The following is a 21,948-nucleotide window of genomic DNA, read 5'->3' as shown; positions in this document are numbered from 1 at the left end:
ACCTGAAACCCTTTTCCAAAACTAGGCAATTTTTCGTATTGCTTTGTGCTAAATCATCCCTGACAAACAGCTGTGGATATTTCCCATCTCAGTCCTTCTGTTACCTAGGGCTACAATGCATGAAGTAATACTTTGCCATTTTCTGCCCCAAATACCTTGCAGTCTTGAAACAGATTATTTCGGTGTGATTTACAGAAACAGAAATATTAAACAGATCTACAGCTCAGGACAGATTATTCTCCAAAAAGAGATGAAAGGAGCAGCTGCTATTGCTCTGTGAAGAAAGGACAAGTTAGATGGTGGCTCTAGGAGTCAGTCTGCAACAGCAAAGCCCAGGTACCCCCCAGAAACTGGGCAAGGAGGCTGCTCCCAGCAGGGCAGTAACAAAGAACGTGGCAGGGCTCGTACTGAGCAAGAGGAAAAAATCTTTATTCCAGTTCTGAATTGGCAAAAAACCATCACGGCCACAGCTCACCATTGGACAGTTCAGTCAGCACAGGGAGAGGGCACCTGGCCCAGTGAGGCACAGACTGAGGACACGGTCCCGGAGGCACTTGGAGAGGAAGCTCAGCTTCAAAGTACAAACACTAAACAGTTTGGCTGAAATTTTTAATATAAAAATTCACTAAAAAGGCTGAAGTGTGACAAACCATTGGAAATACTGTGACAAACATTCGCCCTTACGCAGTAAAAACCAAAACAAACCCAAACTGGCAAGAAGCTTTGAAATGCAGGTTTTCTTCTTCCTCCTGGCACTTCGGACCATCAGCTACTTAAAACGTTCATCTAGAAAAATCCATGGCACCTTCACCTCGTAGTTCAGTGCAAAGGGCTATTCTCGATGCACCAGCACAAACAAACCCAGTAAAAAGAGGACTGCATACTGGAAGAGAGAGCAGAGGAGACTCAGGAGCGCACACGTCTGCAGCAGCAAACATACGGGACACAGGGTTCTGCCTGTGTTCTCAGGAAGAAATTTTAGCTGGGGTGGGAAAAGCAGGTAGGAAATAAAAGAGCTCTTACCTTAAATTTTGGATAATCATTCATTAAGATAGTCACTATTCCAATATATGGCACGAATCTACAAGAATAAAGGTTTTCTTAAAACAAACACTATTCCAGGCTGCAGAAGAGTCATGCTGAGAGCTATAGTCAACAGGCTGGGGGATTTTGTCCTCCCAGGCAGGGCAGCTGTAGCAGTGGGGCTGAGTGGGAGCCCTAGAGCGTGTTTCAGCCTCTGCCTGATTCAGATCTTAATTTCCTACAAAGGCTGAGCCTCACAGAATAAATTTTAATGGCAATTCTGATCAAGCCTGAGCATTCGCTGCTCTTGCACTCATGTCCATCCAGCATCACCATCTCGGGATGCAGCTGACAGCTTGGTATCCCCCCTTAAGCCAAGCTCAGAACCAAACCACCTGTTCTTCTGAGCTCTCCACACTTTCAGACAGGTCACAAAACCCAGCAGGGAGGGCTCAAGAGGAGGGGGAATTCCCATGTGGCTTCAGGGAGGGCTGTGTACAAAGCCACACCACTTTCAACTTCACTCACCCTCTCGCTCGTCCTACTACATCCTTCTTCTCCAGCCAGTGCTGCCCCCTTTTGTAGAGCCCTCTGTCATCCACGGCGTTGTTGTCTCCCTTTGTCAGAAATTTGATGTCACCGTTTTGCCTGGCAAAGACAAGACAGGCAGGTAAGGCAGGGAAGGAGCTCGTTAAAAGCTGTTCCAGAACAAGTGTGAAGAGCCCAACACAAGGGCACTTGAAGCAACCGTGTCCTACAATTTGAGCAGGATGAAACAGGGAAACTCTGTCAAATGCAGCAGAAAGCAGATGGTTTGGAAAAAAACTGCCAAGGAAAGAATGAATTCTGGCCCCAGCCAAGCTTTACAGCAGAGTTTAGGAACAGAACCAGCAGGATGAGGCACACACAGGTGCAGCCTCTTGGCTTTTGACCTCTCTCGTGCTGATGCTTCTCTTGTTTCACACAAATGTTCTGGGTTCCCTACATCACCCAGAAGGAGAGTCTGGGGTTGAAACACGCAGTTCTACTCAGCAGTGGGCAGAAGCAAGCTGAAACTTAGAGTTATTAGGAAAGGAGACTGGAAAAAACTAAATAATACCATGATGATACTACATGAACTCATGGTGTGCCTACAGATGGAATGCTTTGGGCAGTGCTGAACCCCCTACACCCTTTTCTGCAATTGGAGGGAAGAACTGGTAAAGGTTCAGAAATGGATGACAAGGTCTGGAATCACTTCTATACAAGAAGCAAAAGACCTTCAGCCTGGAAAAGACAGAGCTGATGGGAGATATGATGCAGTCCAGCACAAATGACATACAACAATCAAACAGCTTTTCACTGTCTCTTCCAATGCAAGACCCAGAGGGAACCAAAAGGAACTCAAGAGGTAAGGGGTTAAAACCAGACAGAGAAGGTGCTATGCAGAACTAGCCACAGCACAAACTAAACCGTGTCTCTGAGCAAGGGTATTTTGGTTGCTAAAAAATTATATTGATTCAAAAGGTAACCAGATACTCCATGGAAAAGAGAAAAGGAGGCTATTCATAAAGAACTGGGACTTCGTGCTTGAACTTGGAACTTGTAGAAAGCAGGGAAATTATCTCTATATACTCTTTAATTCATCCTGAGATGAATTAATTAGCTTGCCAGAAACAAGATCCTGGAGCAGATGAACCTTTGCTTTGACCTGGAAAGAGTTTTTTAGATCCTTCCCCAGCCATTCCCATTCAGCTTGTGCCACTACTCAGGGATCAGCCGGGCACTCTCAGCTCACTGTGGCACCTGCAGGCAGGGGCTGAGCAGGAGTGTGCTCAGTGTTTGGATCTCAGCTTTCTCACAGAAACAACACATCAAATGCAGCACAGGAAAGCACACAGAAGGTCTTTGGAGCTCATGCTGTTTTCATCATGCCTGAATACCAACATGTGTTCCTTGACAGGAGAAACCTGGAAGGAAAAAAACGGCAGGGAAAAAGAACAGCTCTTTCTCCAGTGCACATCTGGCTTGTCATGTGGGAACAACAAACACTCCAGGAGCTTAGAGACACAGCCTGGGAAAAGATAAAGATCTCCAAAGGTGCAGATAATGTAGTTTAGCTTTGAAGAGTGATGGCACAGGAGCACAGCACCTTATTGAGCACAATCAAGGCTCTATCAGGACGTGGTATGAGAAGCCCCAAGCACAGTACTCTGCTGTCTGAGAGCTGAGTGAAGGCTGGTCTGGCTGTCCTGTTCCAAACCCACTAAGTAAATTTTGACCGCAGACTCTTTGTTAGTGATAAAGAATGAACCCAATTTTGGGCTGAAACAAGAAGAAAAGGCCAGCAAGTAACAGACACTTTCTCACTGACACAATACTGATGTGAACTGGGGCCTAAGTTGCCACATAATCATGAAAAACACTGTTTCTGTTTTCCTGCATTTTGACACTCCTGTCAACTTCTGCAGAGACCTCTCACTTCTAAATTGGCATCAGAAAACTATTATTTAAGTAGTGAAAGAAGCAGCTGACACCCAAGTCCTGCCTTCAGGTCACAATATGGATTTTTTCAGTTTCTCCCTCCTAACATAAAGATCAGGTTTGGGTTTGGTTGTTTTAGTTAAATGAAACCTAAAATACTAGAGAACAGCTTTACCTCACAGAATCCAGTATTGGCACTAAGGTCATATTACATTTAAACAAAAAGTAGTGCTGGATACCTTAATATCTAGAGACAGAGCTAGGCAGAAAAAAGAAAGGTGGGTAACATCTGGAGAGGAACTGCTGGACAGAACAGGGAAGGAGGAAAGTTGTATTTCACCTAAAAGAGTACCCACAACATCACAAAAAGTGCATGTGCAACATTAGGTATCAAATTCACCCTGTAAACTGACCTTCTTTTTAAATTAGTGGTATCAAAGAATGGCACTTTGAAAACCAACACTGTTCAAAGTTTGGGTACAGAATAAATCTGAACAGCAAAGAATCTGCTCTGCCTCCTGGGAAAGGTGCTGCTCCCTCAGAGCCAGGATTCCAGCTGCACTACTTCTGTGCACAAAGCTGGTTGACCTTGAGCTGGGCCAGACAACTGGTCAGCCACCAAACCACTGACTTCGTTCCTTCACACACACAACCTGCCCAGTGCTGAGAGATTAAACAGTACATGGAGACTCTGAGCATAACAACACACAACTTCCTACAGGGATGAAACACACAGACTCTGCAGGACAGCAGGAACCAGGACTATAAGCTTTAAAACATCACATTCTACACACGAAATACTCCCTGCCACAGCTCTGCCTCTACAAGAGTCACTTCACACACACACAAATGCAGCTGTACTACGGGAGACAGCACAGCACAGCAGCTCGGGGTGGAAAGGATGGCACAGGACACAGTAAGTGGTGTCAGCCTTCCAGTGCCTAAAGGGCTCCAAGAGAGCTGGAGAAGGTCTTGGGACAAGGGCCTGGAGTGCCAAGACAAGGGGGAATGGCTTCCCACTGACACAGGGCAGGGTTACATGGGATACTGGGAAGAAATTCTTCCCTGTGAAGGTGGTGAGGCCCTGGAACAGGTTGGCCAGAGAAGCTGTGGCTGCCCCATCCATTAAGTGTTCAAGGCCAGGTTGGATGGGGCTTGGAGCAACCTGGTCTAGTGGAAGATGTCTCTGTCCATGGCAGAGATGAGCTTTAAGGTCCCTTCTAACCCAAACCATTCTGTAATTCTACAACTTGGAGAGTCCAGGAGACTGGCACAGACTCTCCAGCTTGTGCTTTCTACTGAATGATCTTTCCAAGTAAACCAAGGAGGGCAGATTTTGCTTCTCTGAAACTTCTGCGTTACTTCCCACAGCACCTGGATATCTATTATTGACATCCCAGCCACTCGTTAACCCAAGGACATGAGGAATAATATCATTTAGGTACATAACAGCAGTAGAACCCCCCCAGACCCTTAACATACTTCTCGTGGATTTTCAGGACACGATGGACTATAGGAATTTCCCTTCCTTCTATCCTAAAGACGACAATTTCTCCCACTCTGATTGGATCTTCAATTCGGTTCGTGAGGAACAGGAGATCTCCTCTGTGGAACGCAGGCTCCATGCTCCCACTGAAAGAGAGAAGAGGAGCAATTGAACAATATTTAAACGCTCAGAATCAGGTTTCAGAGTTTATAGTCCTTTAAGAAAAATCTCAAAGAACCTTGATGAGAAGAAAAGCTGTGGATGCCCCATCCATCCCTGGAACCGTTCAAGGCCAGGTTGGTTGGAACCTTGATAAAGAGCTCTCAAGAAAAACCACCTTGGAGATCAGGCAGGTGTGTAACCTCTATTGCAATCAGGTTTTCAATCACCACAGTACCAGCAGTTTGGATTTTTCGGAACAAGAGCACTGCCAGCACCTGGTGTTACAAGCACATCCAATAGGAAAAGCTTTCTGAATAAGCAAAAAGCTGATGACAAACAGTATCTTTTGATTTCTGAGCTCACCTCTGGCAGGGCAACACTGGCAGTGCTGCAAGCTTTTTTATTTAATTTATTTTTTACAGATTGATTGTCCTCAGGAACAAAGCATTGAAAATACTGGACTCTTGAATTCCCATCTGGAACAGATGCGCGTGAGAAAAATTCATTATTGTGATTCATCGCTTTGCTTAATGATCTCATTTCAGGCACCTTGACTCAAGTTATTTTTCTCATGTCTTGTAAATGGCAATTGTTAGCAACTACTTAGTCTTCCTAATTCCACATAAATAATGCAAAACAGAAAGATGAACTTTAAGTTCCGCGTACATTCATGTTTTATCTGGAGACTGCGCAGCAGCTGCTCTTCAGAACAGCAGATCACATCGCTGAAGAGATGTGACCTCAGAGTCCCCCGTCTTACTCACTGGGAGGAACGGCAGGAAACATCTACCTTATGCTTTGCATCAAGGAGGGAGTTTTGGTAAGTGCCACGTGGTCGTGGCATTACATCATTTCTACATCATGAACACCAAACAGAAACACAGAGAAAGGCCAGTGTGGACACCAAACAGCATCTGTGCCAGCATCCAATGGAAGCTCACAGAATTTGTCCGAGGCAGCAGGAGGGTGGGAGTAACACCATTGGTAACAGCACTGGTGGTACCAGCCCTGGTGGTACCCACTGCACAGTGCTGCTGCAAGGGCAACATCTTATACCCAAAACATCCAGTGACAGCGATATCCTCGATCCTCAGGACAACCTCTGTAATGGACAGTCACAGAACTACAGAATCCCACAAGGATTTGGGTTGGAGTGGGTCTTAAAGCCCATCCAGTTCCATCCCCTGCCATGGGCAGGGACATCTTCCACTAGACCAGGTTGCTCCAAGCCCCATCCAACCTGTCCCTGAACACTTCCAAGGACGGGGCAGCCACAGCTTCTCTGGCCAACCTGTTCCAGGGCCTCACCACCCTCACAGGGAAGGATTTCTTCCCAGTATCCCATGTAACCCTGCCCTGTGTCAGTGGGAGGCCATTCCCCTTGTCCTGTCCCCTACTTGCCTGTTCATAAAGTCCCTCTTTTTCTTTTTCACAAGCCCCCTTAAGCCCAGCCCAGCCAGCTGACAGAACAGTGGGCGAGATGCTGTTTTTACCCACTTCCTCTTCTCTCTCTATTCCTGAGCCTGGATTCTCATTGAGCCTCTCGCCCGCCGGGCCCGGGGCAGGAGCCTCCAGTTGCCCCATTTCCCCAGGGAATCCCCGTCGGGGGCCCGACCCCGCAGGGGGTTTAACCCCCCACACCCCCGGGACTGACCTCAGCACCACCACGATGGGGCTCTCGCTGCCCGTCACCACCATCAGCCCCTTCCAGATCATGAGGGCGGAGGACACGATCATGCCGAAGTTCAGCACCTGGTAGTACAACTGAGGGGGGGGTGGGTCGGTCAGGCCCCGCCGCCCGCACAGGGCAGGGCGGACCGACCCCCCCACCCCCCGGCCCCATGGACCACCCTGGACCCCCTGCCCCATCCGGCACCTGCCGCTTGTTCATGCGCCGAACATCGTCCAGAAAGTCCAGCGACAGCATCGCCGCCGCCGCCTCCTCCCGCCCGGCCGGCCCCGCTTCCGCTTCCGGCGCGTCACTGCCGCTTCCGCCGCGCGGGGTGGGCGGTTCCGGGGGTGGATCCGCTCGGGGGGCCGGGGGTGCTCCCCATCCCGAACTCTGCGGAGGGCACCGGGAACGCGTCCCCGAGGCTCACCGCCACCCCACATCCAACGAAAGACCCCATCCAACACCGCATCCAACCAATATCCCACCGTACACCCCGCATCCAACCGACACGGCTGTGAACCAACACCCCACCCAACCGACACCCCAATGAACCGATACCCCACCCGACACCCCATCCAACAGACATCCCGCATCCAACAAAACATCCCACCTGACACCCCATCCAACCGACCCCCCATATCCAAAACACCCCGTCCAACACCGCATCCAACCAACACCCCACCTGACACCTCACCCAACCTACACCCCACATCCGACACAACACCCAACCAACATCCCATCCAATGCACACTCATCCTATGTACACCCATCTAACACACACTGCACATCCAACAGTCCATTCAACTGATGGCCCATCCAATGAACACCCCATCCAATGAACATCCCATCCAACCAACACCCATTGAAACTAACTCCTATCCAACCAGCCCCCATCTGACACCCATTCACCTGACACACACATCCAAGTGACACCCATGCACCCAAACATCCCATCTAACTGACACCCCATCTAAACAACCCTCCATACAACCAATGGCCCATTTCATCCAAACCCTACTCATCAACCGACACACCACCCAACATCCAGACAGCCCCAAGGGGCTGTATCCAAACATGGCGAGATGAGATGGCGACGAGCCCAATGCAAGGAGATAAATAGTTCTTAAATTATTTAAACATCATCAGAGTAAACAATAAGGAGCGGGGTTCTGGCTCAACAGAATGAAAAAAATAATGGTATAGAAGGTAATTATATTACATGAAGCGCGGGTGTGACAATGAATGAGGGAGGAAAGAGTCAATGTGACTACATAGAAAGAAACATCTCCTAAGTGATAGGCAATGTGGAGCCACAGCAGGAGAGGAGCTACTGCTGGAGCACCAGCCCCACCACGCCGCAGGACAATGGCTCCCACTGGTTCCAATGCCTCTGTGAGCTCTGCTCTGCTCCTCTCCCCTCAAAAAGAGCTGGTCAGAGAGCCCTGGCACCGATGCCATCAGAAGCTCCAGGATGGTTTCACTCCAGTTGACCCCACAGATGGAGCAGGTGATGTTTCCCCCTTCTGGTGATACTGCCAACCTGCCCAAGCTCCCCATCAGGACAAGCCACTAAGCACCAGGCCTGGCAGCACCCATCCTGGTGGCTTCCAGCAGCACAACTCCACTGACACACGAGGGGGACCAGGCCCTCCTTAACTGTGCTCACCTAGGAGGACAGGGGCTACAAAATCCTCTCTGAGGATGATTCATGTCCAAGACATTTCATTAAATTGCATTTTAGAAAAGCAGGTTGTTATTCAGGCAATTAAGAATAACCAGCACAACTCACAGCTCGAACCCGTCCCCTGTGACGTGGATCCTGGACCAGCACAATCCTGACAAGCGCGTTTTGCTGAGCCAGCATTATGAGTTAAAATGAGTAACACAAAGGCAGGATGGGAAGAGAAAAAAGAAGCCATAAATAGGAGAAAGAAAGGGAGATAGGGAAGTCGTGGCTGGGGCTCCGGGCAGAGGCTGAGGCAGTGCACACTCGAAGGAGGAGAGCTCGTCTGAAGGAAACTGCAGCTGCAAAGTGCTCCTGGATCCTCAGGAGTTGGCCAAGCTCCAGCAAGGATTCTGGCCCTGCTTTCCCTTTTCACCTCTCTGGGCTGGCAGAGAGTTAGTGCTTAGGATGCAATGGCAGGGTTGGTTTTGTTTTTTTTTTTGATTTTAAATTTCCCTTACAAATGGAAGTTAACGGAAAGCAATGTCCATCCCAAGAAATCAACAGAATATTTCAAAGATTTGCCCCAATCCCCACCCTGTATTTTGAGTAAAAACCCCCCAACCAAAAAACCCCAACCAACCAAAAGGGCTTTTTTTTGTTTTTAAGTCTTAAGAGACTTTGCATGATTGTTCTGTGAGGTGCTGTTGGGGCCCTCTGCGCCACACGTCTGACTGTGCTCACAAAGAGCTGAGTCACTTTTGCACTCTTTGTATTTGTTCTCCTCTACTGCCCTAGTGTTCAGCTCTCCATTGTAGCTCTCGTGTCCATTCTCACTCATCTCCACTTGATACTTCTGCCTTTCATCTTCCTCTTCCTCCTCCTCTTCTTCCTCCTCCTCCTCCTCATCCTCCTCATCTTTGACTTTATGAACAATGAAGAGGTGCCTGTTCAGAGAGATGTGGGAGGTGTAGCACAGGCCGCAGAACAAGCACTGGAAGGTGGAGCTGTCGGTCTTGTGCCGAGGTATGTGTTCCTGGAACTCAGTCCGGGTGTCCGTCGTGAAGCCGCACTTGGCGCATTTCCAAGGTGCTTTCAGTTTTTTGGATGGTGGCTCATCCAAACCCACAGTGGTCTCTGCCTGACCCAGCTCATCCGGTGCCATCCTCTTTGGAGATTTTGCCTGAAAATAACAAGATTAAAAAGTTACTTCACTGCTTGAACCCACAGAATAATAAGTGCTAAAATCCACACGTGTGTCTGAAGACACCTGAGGGTGAAGCCATGCCCAAGGGATTCCTGGGGCATTCCATTCCCTACCAGTACCCAAACACCTTACCCCATGGGCAGGATCTCAACTGCTGTCCTGTGACATAAGATGGGAATGCTGTGAGAGGTTGGCTGGGCAGAAAAGTGATGGAGAAAGAGAGTTTAGAATGGTTTACGTTGGAAGGGACCTTAAATATCATCCAGTTCTACCTTCCACTAGATGAGGTTGCTCCAAGCCCTGTCCAATCTGGCCCTGAACACTTCCAGGGATGGGGCAGCCACAACCTCTCTGTGTAACAATTTGGTGTGGGAAGGAGCAGCCCACAGAGCAGGGACAGCTGAGGAACATGGGGTCGTCATTAGCCCAGACAATGCTTCTCAAATTTAACTCTGAAAGTTTTCCCCTGAAAGCTTTGTCTTTGTGGCATCTCTCAGTAACTCATCCTCTCTCTCTAAGAATCCTGTAGCTTCTTCTCCCATGATGATGGCTCACTTGCTTATGTTCCTGCAGTGATATGCAAAAAGTATATTTTTAAAATAATGGAGCGAAGAAGCCCAATCAGCCAAACCTCCACTCCAAACCAACCCAAGATATTACACATTTGCTATACGAAATTACACAGTCCTACTTAGGAGAAATGCAGTTCTCACAGGTAATGGATCTAGTAAGTATTTTAAAACAGAAAATAAATCTTTTATAACTAGCAGAAAACGTAAGAGAGAAAGAAGAAAAATGTGCCATGGTCATGAACAGGATGGCAGGGGAAAACAAAGGTCATAACAAACTTGAATTACAAAGTAGACTGAAAAAAGGTCAGTAAAACACAGAGCCACATGGTCAAAAAAATCTTGAAAAACGCAGACTCCCTTGTCCTGGTGCTGCTGCAGCTCAGCTGTGCTCTCAGTGCTGCTCCTGACCCTGCAAGAGAGAAGCAGGCTGGATGGAATGGAGAGGGGGAAGGAAATCTGCCCTATGGATGGGAGGGTTTGACTGGCACAAGGCTGCAGCTCGACTCAACACCCCAAGTGAACAGCTACTGACTGGGTACATTTAACTGGACGTTTATTTTTCATGAAAATAACATCAGTTACTTCTGCTGTGTCTCTCTCTGGAGCTTTCGCTTTGGCCATCTGGGATAGGTCTGGGTTTTTGATGCCGTGCATGAGGCTGATGTGGTTCTCCAGCATGAATGGCTGAGGAAATGTCTGATTTTCATCTGTGCAGTACCTTGAAAATACAAAAAGGAAAACAATTTATTAGAGGAAATGCTCTTTGTATTGTGCCAGACCAAGAGGTGTCATTGGAGACAAGACTGGTGAGTAATCTACCATTAGATTACCAAAATATGCAGCAAAGCATCATTTTAATAATAAAACACTACCCCTGAGAGAAAACTAGAATAGATCTGATTCTTTAGCATTTTACACACCTTCTGCACCCAAGGAGAAGGCACAAGAGTGGTGCATGACCACACCAACCACAAATCAGCAAAAGACTTGCCCAATATGTTATTGGCTGTTTCACAACGGTGCACAATGTAAATCTCATTTTGCACATGCAGACCTCAAATCACACCTTCCCCTAAGTTTCCAAAGGGCATTCATTGTGCAGTCAAAAGCAAGGACTTGTTTTAACCACCAAATCTCTTGTGTTTAACATATTCTTCTCCTCACTCTCCCTCCAATAACTTAAAGAGTCTGGAGTAGACAGGAGCAGCAGACACGAGCTATTACAACTTCCAACCTTGAAGGACTAGCCTGTCGCTGAAAAGCAGTGTGAAAAAGGGCACTGGGTACGTACCAGCAAGTGTAAACTTTCTTTGCTGTGTCGTGGTTATTGCGGATGTGTCTGCGCAAGCTGTTGGAGGCGTTGAACGAGCGCTCACACTGGCGACAGGGGTATCTCTTCATGGACTAGCAGAGGAACAGAAACATGTTTTAATAGCAGGGAGATGGAAGGCACTGACTGGATTCTAACATTCCCGTGCTCTTCAACTGGATATGACCTCTCAGATGCAAAAAAATCCCTTACATAACATCTAATTGCACTGATAAAGATCTCTGAGACTTTGGAGTCCTATTTAGACTCAGCCCAACAGTTGGCTAATACCAGAACTGATCTTATAAAAAACAGGACTAGATAAAGCACATGCTTAATTTTACTGATTTTTAATAGGAATTGCATTAGCTGCTTCTCCTTTGGGCTCATTTCACTCCAGGACCCCCCCGCAGAATGAACTCAGTGGAAGGTCCCTTCAACCCCAGAAGGCAGCAGGACCCCAATGAAGTACAAGTCCACTTACCCTTCTCTCTCCTCATAATTCAGCACAAGAAAAGGGTAAGATGTTAAAGAGCATCACACAGTCCCTCCTGCTATCCATGTATATCCACATCCCACTAATCAACTCTGCCCCATAACCAGCCTCCTCCAAAATCTTCCTACAGCCCTGCCTATAACCCACATGCAGATTTTATTCCACTTAAAATCTTCTTAGACTTGTTTAACGAACACGTATATGTATTACACTGAAATATTTGGCCAATTTCCTACCTCTACAGAATTCAAATGAGAAAATCTAGCATTCTGACCCTGCCCCCATCGTCTCTTGGTATTTATCAAGTGGGATAATTCAGCCCTCCCCAAACCACATTAGAAGGAATCAAAGAGCATGTTCCAGATTTCCACAGCCTCTGCTCATGGCTGGTGACTCAGTATATCAAACAAGAAGTCCTGATGCTAAAATACTAAGAAATCTGGCTGCACACAACATCTTGGCCTATGTTCTGCCAGTGACAAAGATTAGCTTGACACAAGTAGGTCAAGGCAACATAAAGCCTAAGCTGGGTGAAACTCCCAAAACTGAGATTTGCAGTTGTAATGACAGCCCTGCACAGAGGCCTGGTGTGCAGGAGCCTGGGACTCCTCCCCAGTTCCCCAGTTTAAATGTCTCATCTGAATCCTTACCCTTCCATGATTTCTCTTCATGTGGGACACATAGGTTTCCCGATCAGGGACCCACTGTGAACATTCCTTGCAAGTCCAACCACTTCTTCTCAGTCTGGACTTGGATTCGGGATTGTGTCCTTCCACCCTCATGTCCTTCCTCGTCAGAGGGGAGTGGGAAGTCCCATTGGCTACTGACAGCTCCTTTGGTGAGGCATGAACCTGGTTCCTTGAAGCCTTCTCAGATTTCTGCCGAAAGTTTGAGAGCTCCTCAGGATTTTGGGGGACTCCATGAACACCCTGGATAATAATAACAGTGGAAACACAAACAACATTTATACGTAATTCACTTACGCACATTTGTAAATAAATACTATTTATTATTTGAACAATAATTTAAGTCCCCACTGCCCAAACAATGTGTTGGTGTCTTGCTCCTGTGCGTTTTTTCATTTCTCCTGGAAACTGGCTGTGGTGCTTTCCCAAGCAAGAGATTTTCCTAAGAAACATGAAGCTTCTGTTTCTGTTTCCTGCATGACAACAGCAGCTCCTTGGTGCTGCCTGTTTAGCATTTTGGATGAGCCCTGGGAACTCTGGTTAAATAGGGAAGATGTAATGGAAGAGAAATGTTAATTGTCATTATTTCAAGAGCTTAAGCTCTAAAACCACAGAGCTTTGGTATTAAATGGTATTAAACACAGAGCTCTGAACTAAATGTTTTCTGGTATCTTGGGGGCTCCAAAGTTGCTTCATCTTTGCTCAAGGGAGGGAAGAGACAACCTTTAAGTTTCTTCAACCCTAGTTCCTTCAATTCTACCCCAGCTATTGCTATTTACATTTTTCACAGTTCAAAACTTAGCTCCTGCCATATAATACCAAGCATAAAGCCAGAGACCTGCCTTATAAGGAATGCGGCTCCAGGCTCTTTAATTATTCAACAGGCCAAAATCCGAAGTCCCCTAAAAAGTTATTTTAACAAAGAAAATTGAACATAAAGAAAATAATCCAAAAATGAAGAGCTGTGGGAAAGCAAAAGCAAGTAAAACAGCAACATACCAAAGAAACCTCAAGAAACTCCCCTAGGAACAACAACAGTTCATCCACACAAAAGGCTAATTTAGAGGTTTAATTGTGCACAGTAATTAATAACGGGTAAAGTTTCAACACACGAAAGCCCCAGGCCTTTGGAAGTGTTTCTATGGGTTAGACACCAAACAAAACTCCAAACACAGGGTCTCAGCTGAGAAGTCTGTGTGCTTTGCACCTGATCCAGCTGATGGCCACAGAAGCTTTTCATGCTCCAGGGCACTGCCAGATACTCAGGAACACAGACAGGTCCCTTTTCTCCCCATCTGGAAATCTCCAGAGTGTTTTAGTGCCCATTACTGCATTGTTGCACCACTGGGGGAAAATAAACTAGGAGCATGGTAAAATGAAGGGAAGCCAGAAAGCCTTCAATTACCACCTCAAAGACCTGCTGATGGCCAAACAGCCTCATGGTTAACAGGCAGAAGTTTTGTGGTAGAGATCTCGGGATGCTCCTGCACCCTGAGGGTGGGATCTGCAAACGAACCACAAGTTGTGTACCTCAACTCCAGCCTTTCAGCACTGGGGTTGAATGTCTCTTTGAAGGTCCCAGCCTTAATCTCAACTCTATAATGCAAGGAGATTAGCGATCATCGACTTCAGAGGAGGGCTACAAATTGTAATTCATTACTGCATGCAAAGCGCTTCCACATTTGCAAGTTAAAGGCATGGGGGAGAAAGCAAAGATTTTGAATGGGTTTTGCTTTCAGGAGTGAGCTAATGAATCTTCTTGCTTTTTCAGTAAGTGTAAACAAAATAAAGTCACTGATGAAAGAGAAATATGTCCTTTTTTATCCTGATCAAAGGGAAAGAAGACTTTGCAAGCTCTTCCTTCAGAATGCCACCAAGAACTCTTTGGAGAGGACTTCCATGGCAGTGTTGTTAAGACATTGTACATAGAATCATACTGAGTTAGATAACAGAAAAATGTGGCATTTGTACATTTATAGGATAATCAGATCTGCAAGGCTGGTACCTCCAGGGCAGTCATTTCTGCCTCTGTCACTCCTCTCCTGGAGGCTGGTGTGGTTCAGAGCAGCCAAGGACTGAGGATGTTAAATGCCATGTAACCCCTCTCTGAGGCAGCTGCAAAGGGGCCAAAGCTCTCCAGGTGAGCATCCAAAAGAGGCAGATTCAGCTTTCACTATACAAATGGATTAACACTGTGGGCAGAGAATAATTCTCCCTGTCTGCCAGCCAAAGATAATGCTGCCACCTTAATTTAATCCCTTCTCTGGGTTTAAGAGGTTGTGCACTCCCCATCCCTGGAAGTGTCCAAGGCCAGGTTGGACGAGGCTTGGAGCAACCTGGTCTAGTGGAAGGTGTCCCTGCCCATGACAGGGGGTGTTATAAGATGAGATTTGAGGTCCCTTCCAACCCAAACCATCTTGTGATAAACAAGCCTTTGTCATACAGTTAAAATACATCTAGATGAGAGGAACTGCCTGCATTAATATGAACTAACACAAACCACTCCACTAAGTGGTTTCTGGATCCTGTAAATCACCGTAGTCTGTTTTTCCACTAATATATTCCTCAAGAACCCTCCACTTCTTGAAGCAATTTTCTCACATGATTGATGTAAACTCAAAGAATAGGATCTTGCACTAGTGGGGGGGAGTTACCTACCTTAACATGCTGCATTAGCTGCTGTTTCTGCATATACACCAGCTGACACTGTGGGCACTTAAACACTCCCACTAACAACTTGCTGGTGTTCTGCTGGAAGTGCTCCTGGAGCAGCTTCTTCTTGTTAAAGACTGTCTCACAAGAACATTTGTAGATCACCCTGAAACAATTAAAGAAAGTAAATTCAATCTCTCTTCCTTAAGACAACAGTGGAATTTAGCAACTCCAGAAAGGGATGGGCTTCTGAGGAGGGCTATGCTCTCCGTGTATTGTCAAGACACACCCACTTGGGTAAACTGAACCAGTAACTTGACTGGGAAGAACAACAAAATGCCTCAGGCACATACCACAGCTTGCTAAAAATAAGTTTACTTCTGTGCATATGCATAACTATGTGTGTGTGTGTGTGTGTGTGTGTGTGTGTGAGCACAGACAGATGGGAGCAAACCCAAAGTATTCCAGCTGGCTACACACTGCTCTCAATCCCACCCTTCCATAGTTCCTCCCTTAAAACATACATTTTTGGCACTAGCTCAAGCCTTGGATGGAAAAGCTACAGAGTAGAAAAATCACAAGGTTTCTGTCTAGTGATTTTTGGGGGCAATGCTCCATGGGGAAACTCTCCTCTTCGAGTGCCAGATGCAGCACTTGCCCTGGAGCCATCTACCATGAGGTGCCACTGTGGGTCCTGCTGGACAAAGATGTGACAATTAAGTTCTTTTTATGGATGTTCAGCTCTTCCCAGCCCAAACTCCTCTCTTCCTGCCCAGGAGACAGTGTTTGTATCAAGGAGAGCATGCTCTGGCTCAGAACAGACAAAGCAGCAGCTGATCTTATATGAGTATGGAAACCAAAACCAGAAAAAAGACTGGGAGGGAAAGGGGGAATCCTGGAGCTACCCAGCAAAGGAGGAGAAGAGATAAAGCCAAACCACTTACTGAGTAGTCTTGTGAGGTTCTGCTGGGTGCTGGCTGGCCATGTGAGCCACGGTGCTGTCAGCTGACTTGAAGGCCTTGGGGCAGAAAGAACACTTGTGGAAGACTTCGCAGTGTTTCTCGTGGATGTGCACTTTGAGCATGGCGAGGGTCATGAAGACAACTCCACAATGGATGCACCTGTGGGAGGCATGGAAAAGAGCTGAGTTACAGCTTCCATCACTCAAGGAAAGGACCAGGAAGCAAGGACTAGGTGGTGGCAGGTCCTTGATTGGTTTCTTGCATATTAACGTGGAAGAGTCAAGGAGGAATATGATACAAGAATTCTGGGCAGAACTCATAACCCCATGTTAAGAAACAAGCAAACAAGATCTACAAAAGAAACCTTCCGAGACTAGAACAACCCCAAAAATAAGGAAGATATGGTTGAGCAGAATGTCAGCCCTGTACCTGTGAAAGCCAATTCCAGCACAGGTACAAATGAAGGATTACAGTAAAAGTACCTGGTGAGATCTTCAGGTAGCAATAAGCAGCACAAATACCAGCTAGTCCCTAGTATAAAATAAAAAGAGAAAGAATATCCAGCTACGAAAACATCATCAATTGCTTCTCATGTCACCAAGCTCTAGAATATCACGACAGCAACAGCAAAGATACTGAAAACAGCAACAGAAACACCCAAGGAACTGATTAAGATCATTAAAATCATTAAGATATAGGTGCTGCCTAGAAAGTGCTTGTCTGGGAGAGCTGGGTGGGTGCTCTGGGAGGAGAGAGAGAGGGGGGAGCAGAGGTTGCACGTTGAGTCACAGGATTCTTCTTGGCAGCTGGAAACACGGCCAAGAGGAGTGCAGGGCCACCCTGCTGGTCCCAGCCTGCCTCTCCTCCCAACACACACCTGCAACAGGTCTTGCCTTATACTCCCACAAGATGGCAACAATCAGCAGCCTTACCGTGTTTGACTTTAATACTCAACCCGAGATCTGCCTGCCACGCTCCAACACTCCAAGGGCACATGAGGGTGCAGACACCTGCCCTCATCTGCCTCAGGAACACCAGCCACAGGGTTTATCATCTCATAGGTGCAGCTCTGCTGACCTGGGACCAGAATAGTCTCTCCTAAGAAGATTCCACGACAATGACAACAGTGCATACCTGCTTAAGCCAGCACTGCACGTGCTCCGTTAGAGCAGAGGAGCTCAGCTGGGCAGTTCAGGGATAGTGGGATGCATGAGACACGCAGGGGATAATCCCCTCCTCATAAATACCTTTTTTCCTCTGCTCTGAGGGCTGCGTTTGCCCATGGTGCTGTCAGGTCTGCGTTTGGTGCAGATGGACCCCAGCTATCACATAACTGGAGCAGCTCCAAGCCCATATCAAAAACAAACAAGCCGCTGGAACATCCTTCCCTCCGAACGAGCCTCCCAACAGTGTTTAGGAAACAAGCCCAAGCTTTGAAGTTACACTTCAAAAGATCATTAGGCAGAAGCCAGCCTGAAAGGAGCCAAACCCTCTCCCCTCCACTTTAAGAAAACACAGAAATGCTGTTTTCTTAGTGTTTGAGAGGGAAGCGGTGACAGAAGCCAGTGTCATCTTTGGGGGAGCATGAAAACATTCTGATGGGGCAGCTCTGCCTTCAAGCCCGATCCTCCATCCATGTGAGACAAGGAGAGAGAGAGACTTTCTAGTACAGAACCACGTTATCATGGAAAAATAATTCCCCGAGTATAAATGGAGGAACAAATGCTAATCCTGCCAGTAAGGAATAGCTGGTACATCCAGGAATATCCAACGGGCTCCTTCCACAAACACTCCCTGAACTAGCAGGAGATGGTTCTGTATTACGCTTGGTTTTGGGAAGTACTTCATTAAGAATGAGGGATGAAATAAGCACTAACTCAGGGTCAAATGATCACAAGTTAATTTAATTTACAGTAAATGTAAGCTTAAACAACAGCCACTTAGTAATTAAGAAGCCCAGTGCCAGAAGGACAAAGTTTGATAAAGTAAACTAATTAGCTGAACAAAGTGGATGGAGGATGTCAAGAGGCTTGCCATGTAATTCCTGCAAATTGCAAATTCTGCTATCATCCCCAGCACTCCCGGATCCCTCAGGGCAAGGAGGGGTGGCTAAAAGTCTTGGAAGGCATCCTGTGAGAGGAGATAAAGCTACAAGATGCTGTCTTAACCCTCTGAACACTTCCTATGCCGTCACCTTCCAGCCCCTCAACTCTCCAAATGGCACCAAAGCAGGCAAATGAGTTCCAGATCAGTGGGGACAGCTGGAAGGGGCTTGGAAAAGGTGGGGAAGTGACACTTAGAGCCAAGAGGAAAGGAGCATTTAGGACAGACTTGTTGGGTTTCCTTTTTAACTGCAGAAGCCCGTTCTCATTTTCACTGCAATCATTAGCCATGACTCAACCCCAAAACAAACAACCATCCCAAATTTAATTGAATGCACTGGGGTACTGGCAGAAAAGGAGAGAGAATAAGGGCTTATCACAAAACGCAAACCAAACTGATCCACCAGAAATTCAAGAGAAATAGGGATATAAAGAGAAGCAACAAAAGTCAAGCTGATCCTGGGAGGGATTTACAGAATTCCTCAGCTTTTCAGCTCTGCAAGTAACAAAAGTGAAAGGAAAAAAGTAAAGTCACTTGGTGACCACAGGACAGATACCACAGTTTATCTAGATATGGTTCTGCAACCAAAACGTCTCTCTTCTGATTTCAACAATGCCAATGGCATCAACCTTGCAGCAGAGACAGGCAGGGTAATGAGGATGGCACAGCCACAAGTTCATCTGTCTAGTGGACTCAGTTTTCCTAGATGAGCTTGAGCAGATGTGAATTAGAGGAGAAGTTAAAGAAATTTAGCTTCTAGAGAAGCTGGGTAAAGCTAAAAAAATCCACAAGTATCATTTGTGAACTCTGCCTTGGTTTAGATCTTCATTAATGTCCCTGGCACAGAGATCAGGTATCTGCTAAGCGCATCTGTAGACAGATGGAAGCTCTTTTTGCTGGATTCCCAGGTGCCACTGTAATTCCTAAAACTGCACCAAACTCATGGATAATTTTCTACACCATTCCCAATTTTCCATCTCAGGGAAAACATTTTTTCTCCAGCTTTCCTCCTTCCCAGATTAACTCATTTTCAAACAGCTCCAGTGTCACAGCCATTTAATTTGTGATGGAATTAATTCTCTGTTGTGGGCTGGGCCTCCTCAAATCACATCCCACATTAAAAAACCTTATCTGTATATAATTAAACTCAGAATTGGTTTGTTATGTGCCTCTTGTCTTCATGGCTGAAAGAAAAAGCCCCTGAAAACCCCAGTATGATTTCAGACTAAACCACACAGTGGAGGCTTCCTGAATTTGCAGACATCTTAAAAGAACAGCTCCAAGGGCAGAAATTGCCCTGTTCATTTGAAATCTTAAAGTATTTAATGGCAATCAAGAGAAAATACAGAACTTTAAGGAAACTCAAAAGATCTCAATCTCATCTCCCAAGCAAATCCTCATGTGTGAAGAGCTGTGCTGCAGCTGGGGTGATCTCAACATGCTAAAGAGGGAAGGCTTGTAGGGAAAAGTAACATATTAGAGCAAACAATTTGGTTGGAGAAAAGACACTGCACCACATCCAGGACCTGGGGAGCCTTCCTCCACCTGTCTCAGCTCATGAGAAGTGTCTGAAGAATTGCAGGGGCATAGAAGGAAATAATCTCAGTCCTTGCCATGAAGGCATACATCTTCAGTCCTTACAACAGACATAAATATAAATTCAAGCCTTAAGGAGATTTAGAGGATTAAGATCTGCAATCTTTTTGCTGTATATATCAATCCTGAGACAGCCGACTGCAACTTGAATTCCATACAAGTGCCTTTCAGCTCAGAGATGCCACAAAATAACTTCTGGTCTCAGAAACCTCCCTGAAATCCAGTTAGTGATTTCCCACTTCAAATGTTTTTTGTCATGCAGAAAACCACATCAGGCCCAGGCTACATCCACTTTCATTAGAATCACAGAATGGTCTGGGTTGCAAGGGACCTTAAAACTCATCTTGTTCCAATCCCCCTGCCATGGCCAGGGATACCTCCCACTAGACCAGGTTCCTCCAAGCCCTGTCCAACCTGGCCTTGGACACTTCCAGAGATGGGTGTCTTGGTTTTGGCTGGAATAGAGTTAATTTATTCTCAGTAGCTGGTACAGTGCTGTGTTGTGGATTCAAAATGAGAATAATGTTGATAACACACTGATGTTTTGGGTTTTGCTAAGTCCTGTTTATCCCATATCAGGATGTGAGGCTCCTGCTCTGCCAGTGAGAAGGGACACAAAGAAACCGTGAGGGAGCAGAGCCGGGACAGGAGCAGCCACAACTTCACCACCACTACCACCACTTTCCAAAAACATAAGTTCCAGCTCAGCAGAGGCCCTGTGGGGCTGCACACACCTGAAGCCGACTTTGCGGGAGTAGTGCAGGCAGTTCTCCTTGACGTGGGTTTGGAAGTAGGCCGAGCGGCACACGGCCCCGCACTCCGGGCAGCAGTACGGAGACTTGTGCGCGTGGATCCTCTGGTGGGCACAGAAACTGCACTGGTTGGGCAGCATCATCTGGCACACTAGACACGTCTGAGGAGAGAAAGGTTATATTAGCTGTATTCTCTACTTGGGGCTTTTCCCCCCAGCCCCAAATTCACCCTAGAAAACTTTCAGGTTTAGAGGAGGCTCCAGCACATTCCTTCAGCAGCAGCATTAACTCTACAAAGTCTTTGGCTACTCTCCTTATCATCTTTCACAACAACCTCCAGTTAGCCGTTCCCAGTAACAGTATCCATGTTTAAACCATGCCCTCTGTGGTTTATTTCCTTTTTTTTCCCATAAAAAAGGAAAATAAAATCTTTCACCTCTAAGCTCTGATGACATTCCACTTGCTCAGCACTTTCATTTCCGCATTAAGAGAATTTCTCGACTTGAGGAGGAGAGCACTTTTCTCAACAAGCCCCCACGCTGCACCAAAACAGCTCAAAAAAGCAGAAAAACTCCATTACAGCCCAACTCCAAACCCTTGCTGCTGAAGGCAGTGCAGTCCCAATGTGCTCCTTTCCCACCAAAATCACTGCTGTGTCTCTTGCAAAATTTCTTTGGATCAGATGAAATCGGAACTTTCAAAGACCACAAACTATGTGTGCTTCCCTTACAGAAACTTCTTGATGACTAGAAATGATGCAAAGACTTTTTCTCTCACTGTTTCATCCTTTATGAAATCCACTTTTCCCCACATATTTACTATCAAAACCATTTTGCAGAAGCATTGTTTACTTGATATGTAAAGTTTTTTATGTGCATGCATCATCCCACTTTCATCAGCTTTCAAATCTCTGCTCCCTTTCACGAGTGTCTTGACTCTCTGTACTCCTTCAAAGCCCAGGAGCAGCTACTCATCCTCTGCAGGACGCACATTACTGGATGCCTGAGTGGGAGCAGACACTAGCCCAACTTGAGCCCTCCAGGAGCTCAATCTCTCTTCAGACATTAATAATCCCGCACAAAATCACTCCTCTAGCTTCAGAATGAACTACAGCAAGCAGCTAATTACGGATTAAGAAATCAGG

At 46.5% G+C, this 21,948-nt stretch overlaps 2 protein-coding genes across 4 annotated transcripts in view; both read right to left on the bottom strand.

Annotated features, from left to right (window-relative positions):
• Window positions 1–405: 405 nt before the first annotated feature.
• SEC11A (SEC11 homolog A, signal peptidase complex subunit) lies at window positions 406–7,141 on the bottom strand. The gene is made up of 6 exons (XM_017816948.1): window positions 7,011–7,141; window positions 6,789–6,898; window positions 4,969–5,118; window positions 1,552–1,671; window positions 1,024–1,081; window positions 406–883 (listed from the first exon to the last, which is right to left on the bottom strand). The coding sequence occupies exons 1-6, from the start codon at window positions 7,059–7,061 to the stop codon at window positions 833–835; spliced, it is 540 nt and encodes a 179-aa protein (XP_017672437.1). The 5' UTR covers window positions 7,062–7,141; the 3' UTR covers window positions 406–832.
• A 768-nt stretch (window positions 7,142–7,909) lies between these two features.
• Window positions 7,910–21,948, bottom strand: part of ZNF592 (zinc finger protein 592) — a 34,288-nt gene continuing 20,249 nt past the window's right edge. For 2 of the 3 annotated variants that reach the window (XM_017816946.1, XM_017816947.1), the window contains exons 4-10: window positions 20,787–20,965; window positions 16,336–16,512; window positions 15,398–15,557; window positions 12,704–12,982; window positions 11,540–11,652; window positions 10,831–10,966; window positions 9,134–9,652 (exon numbers count right to left, since the gene is read on the bottom strand). In XM_017816946.1, the coding sequence (XP_017672435.1) occupies window positions 9,134–9,652; window positions 10,831–10,966; window positions 11,540–11,652; window positions 12,704–12,982; window positions 15,398–15,557; window positions 16,336–16,512; window positions 20,787–20,965 (1,563 nt within the window). Of the gene's footprint in view, window positions 9,653–10,830; window positions 10,967–11,539; window positions 11,653–12,703; window positions 12,983–15,397; window positions 15,558–16,335; window positions 16,513–20,786; window positions 20,966–21,948 lie in introns of all 3 variants that reach the window. The other variant, XM_017816945.1, reaches the window with a different exon arrangement.

Source organism: Lepidothrix coronata, unplaced genomic scaffold, assembly GCF_001604755.1.
Source record: "Lepidothrix coronata isolate B3197 unplaced genomic scaffold, Lepidothrix_coronata-1.0 Scaffold58, whole genome shotgun sequence".
Taxonomy (NCBI): domain Eukaryota; kingdom Metazoa; phylum Chordata; class Aves; order Passeriformes; family Pipridae; genus Lepidothrix; species Lepidothrix coronata.
This window is presented reverse-complemented; position numbering and strand designations above follow the sequence as displayed.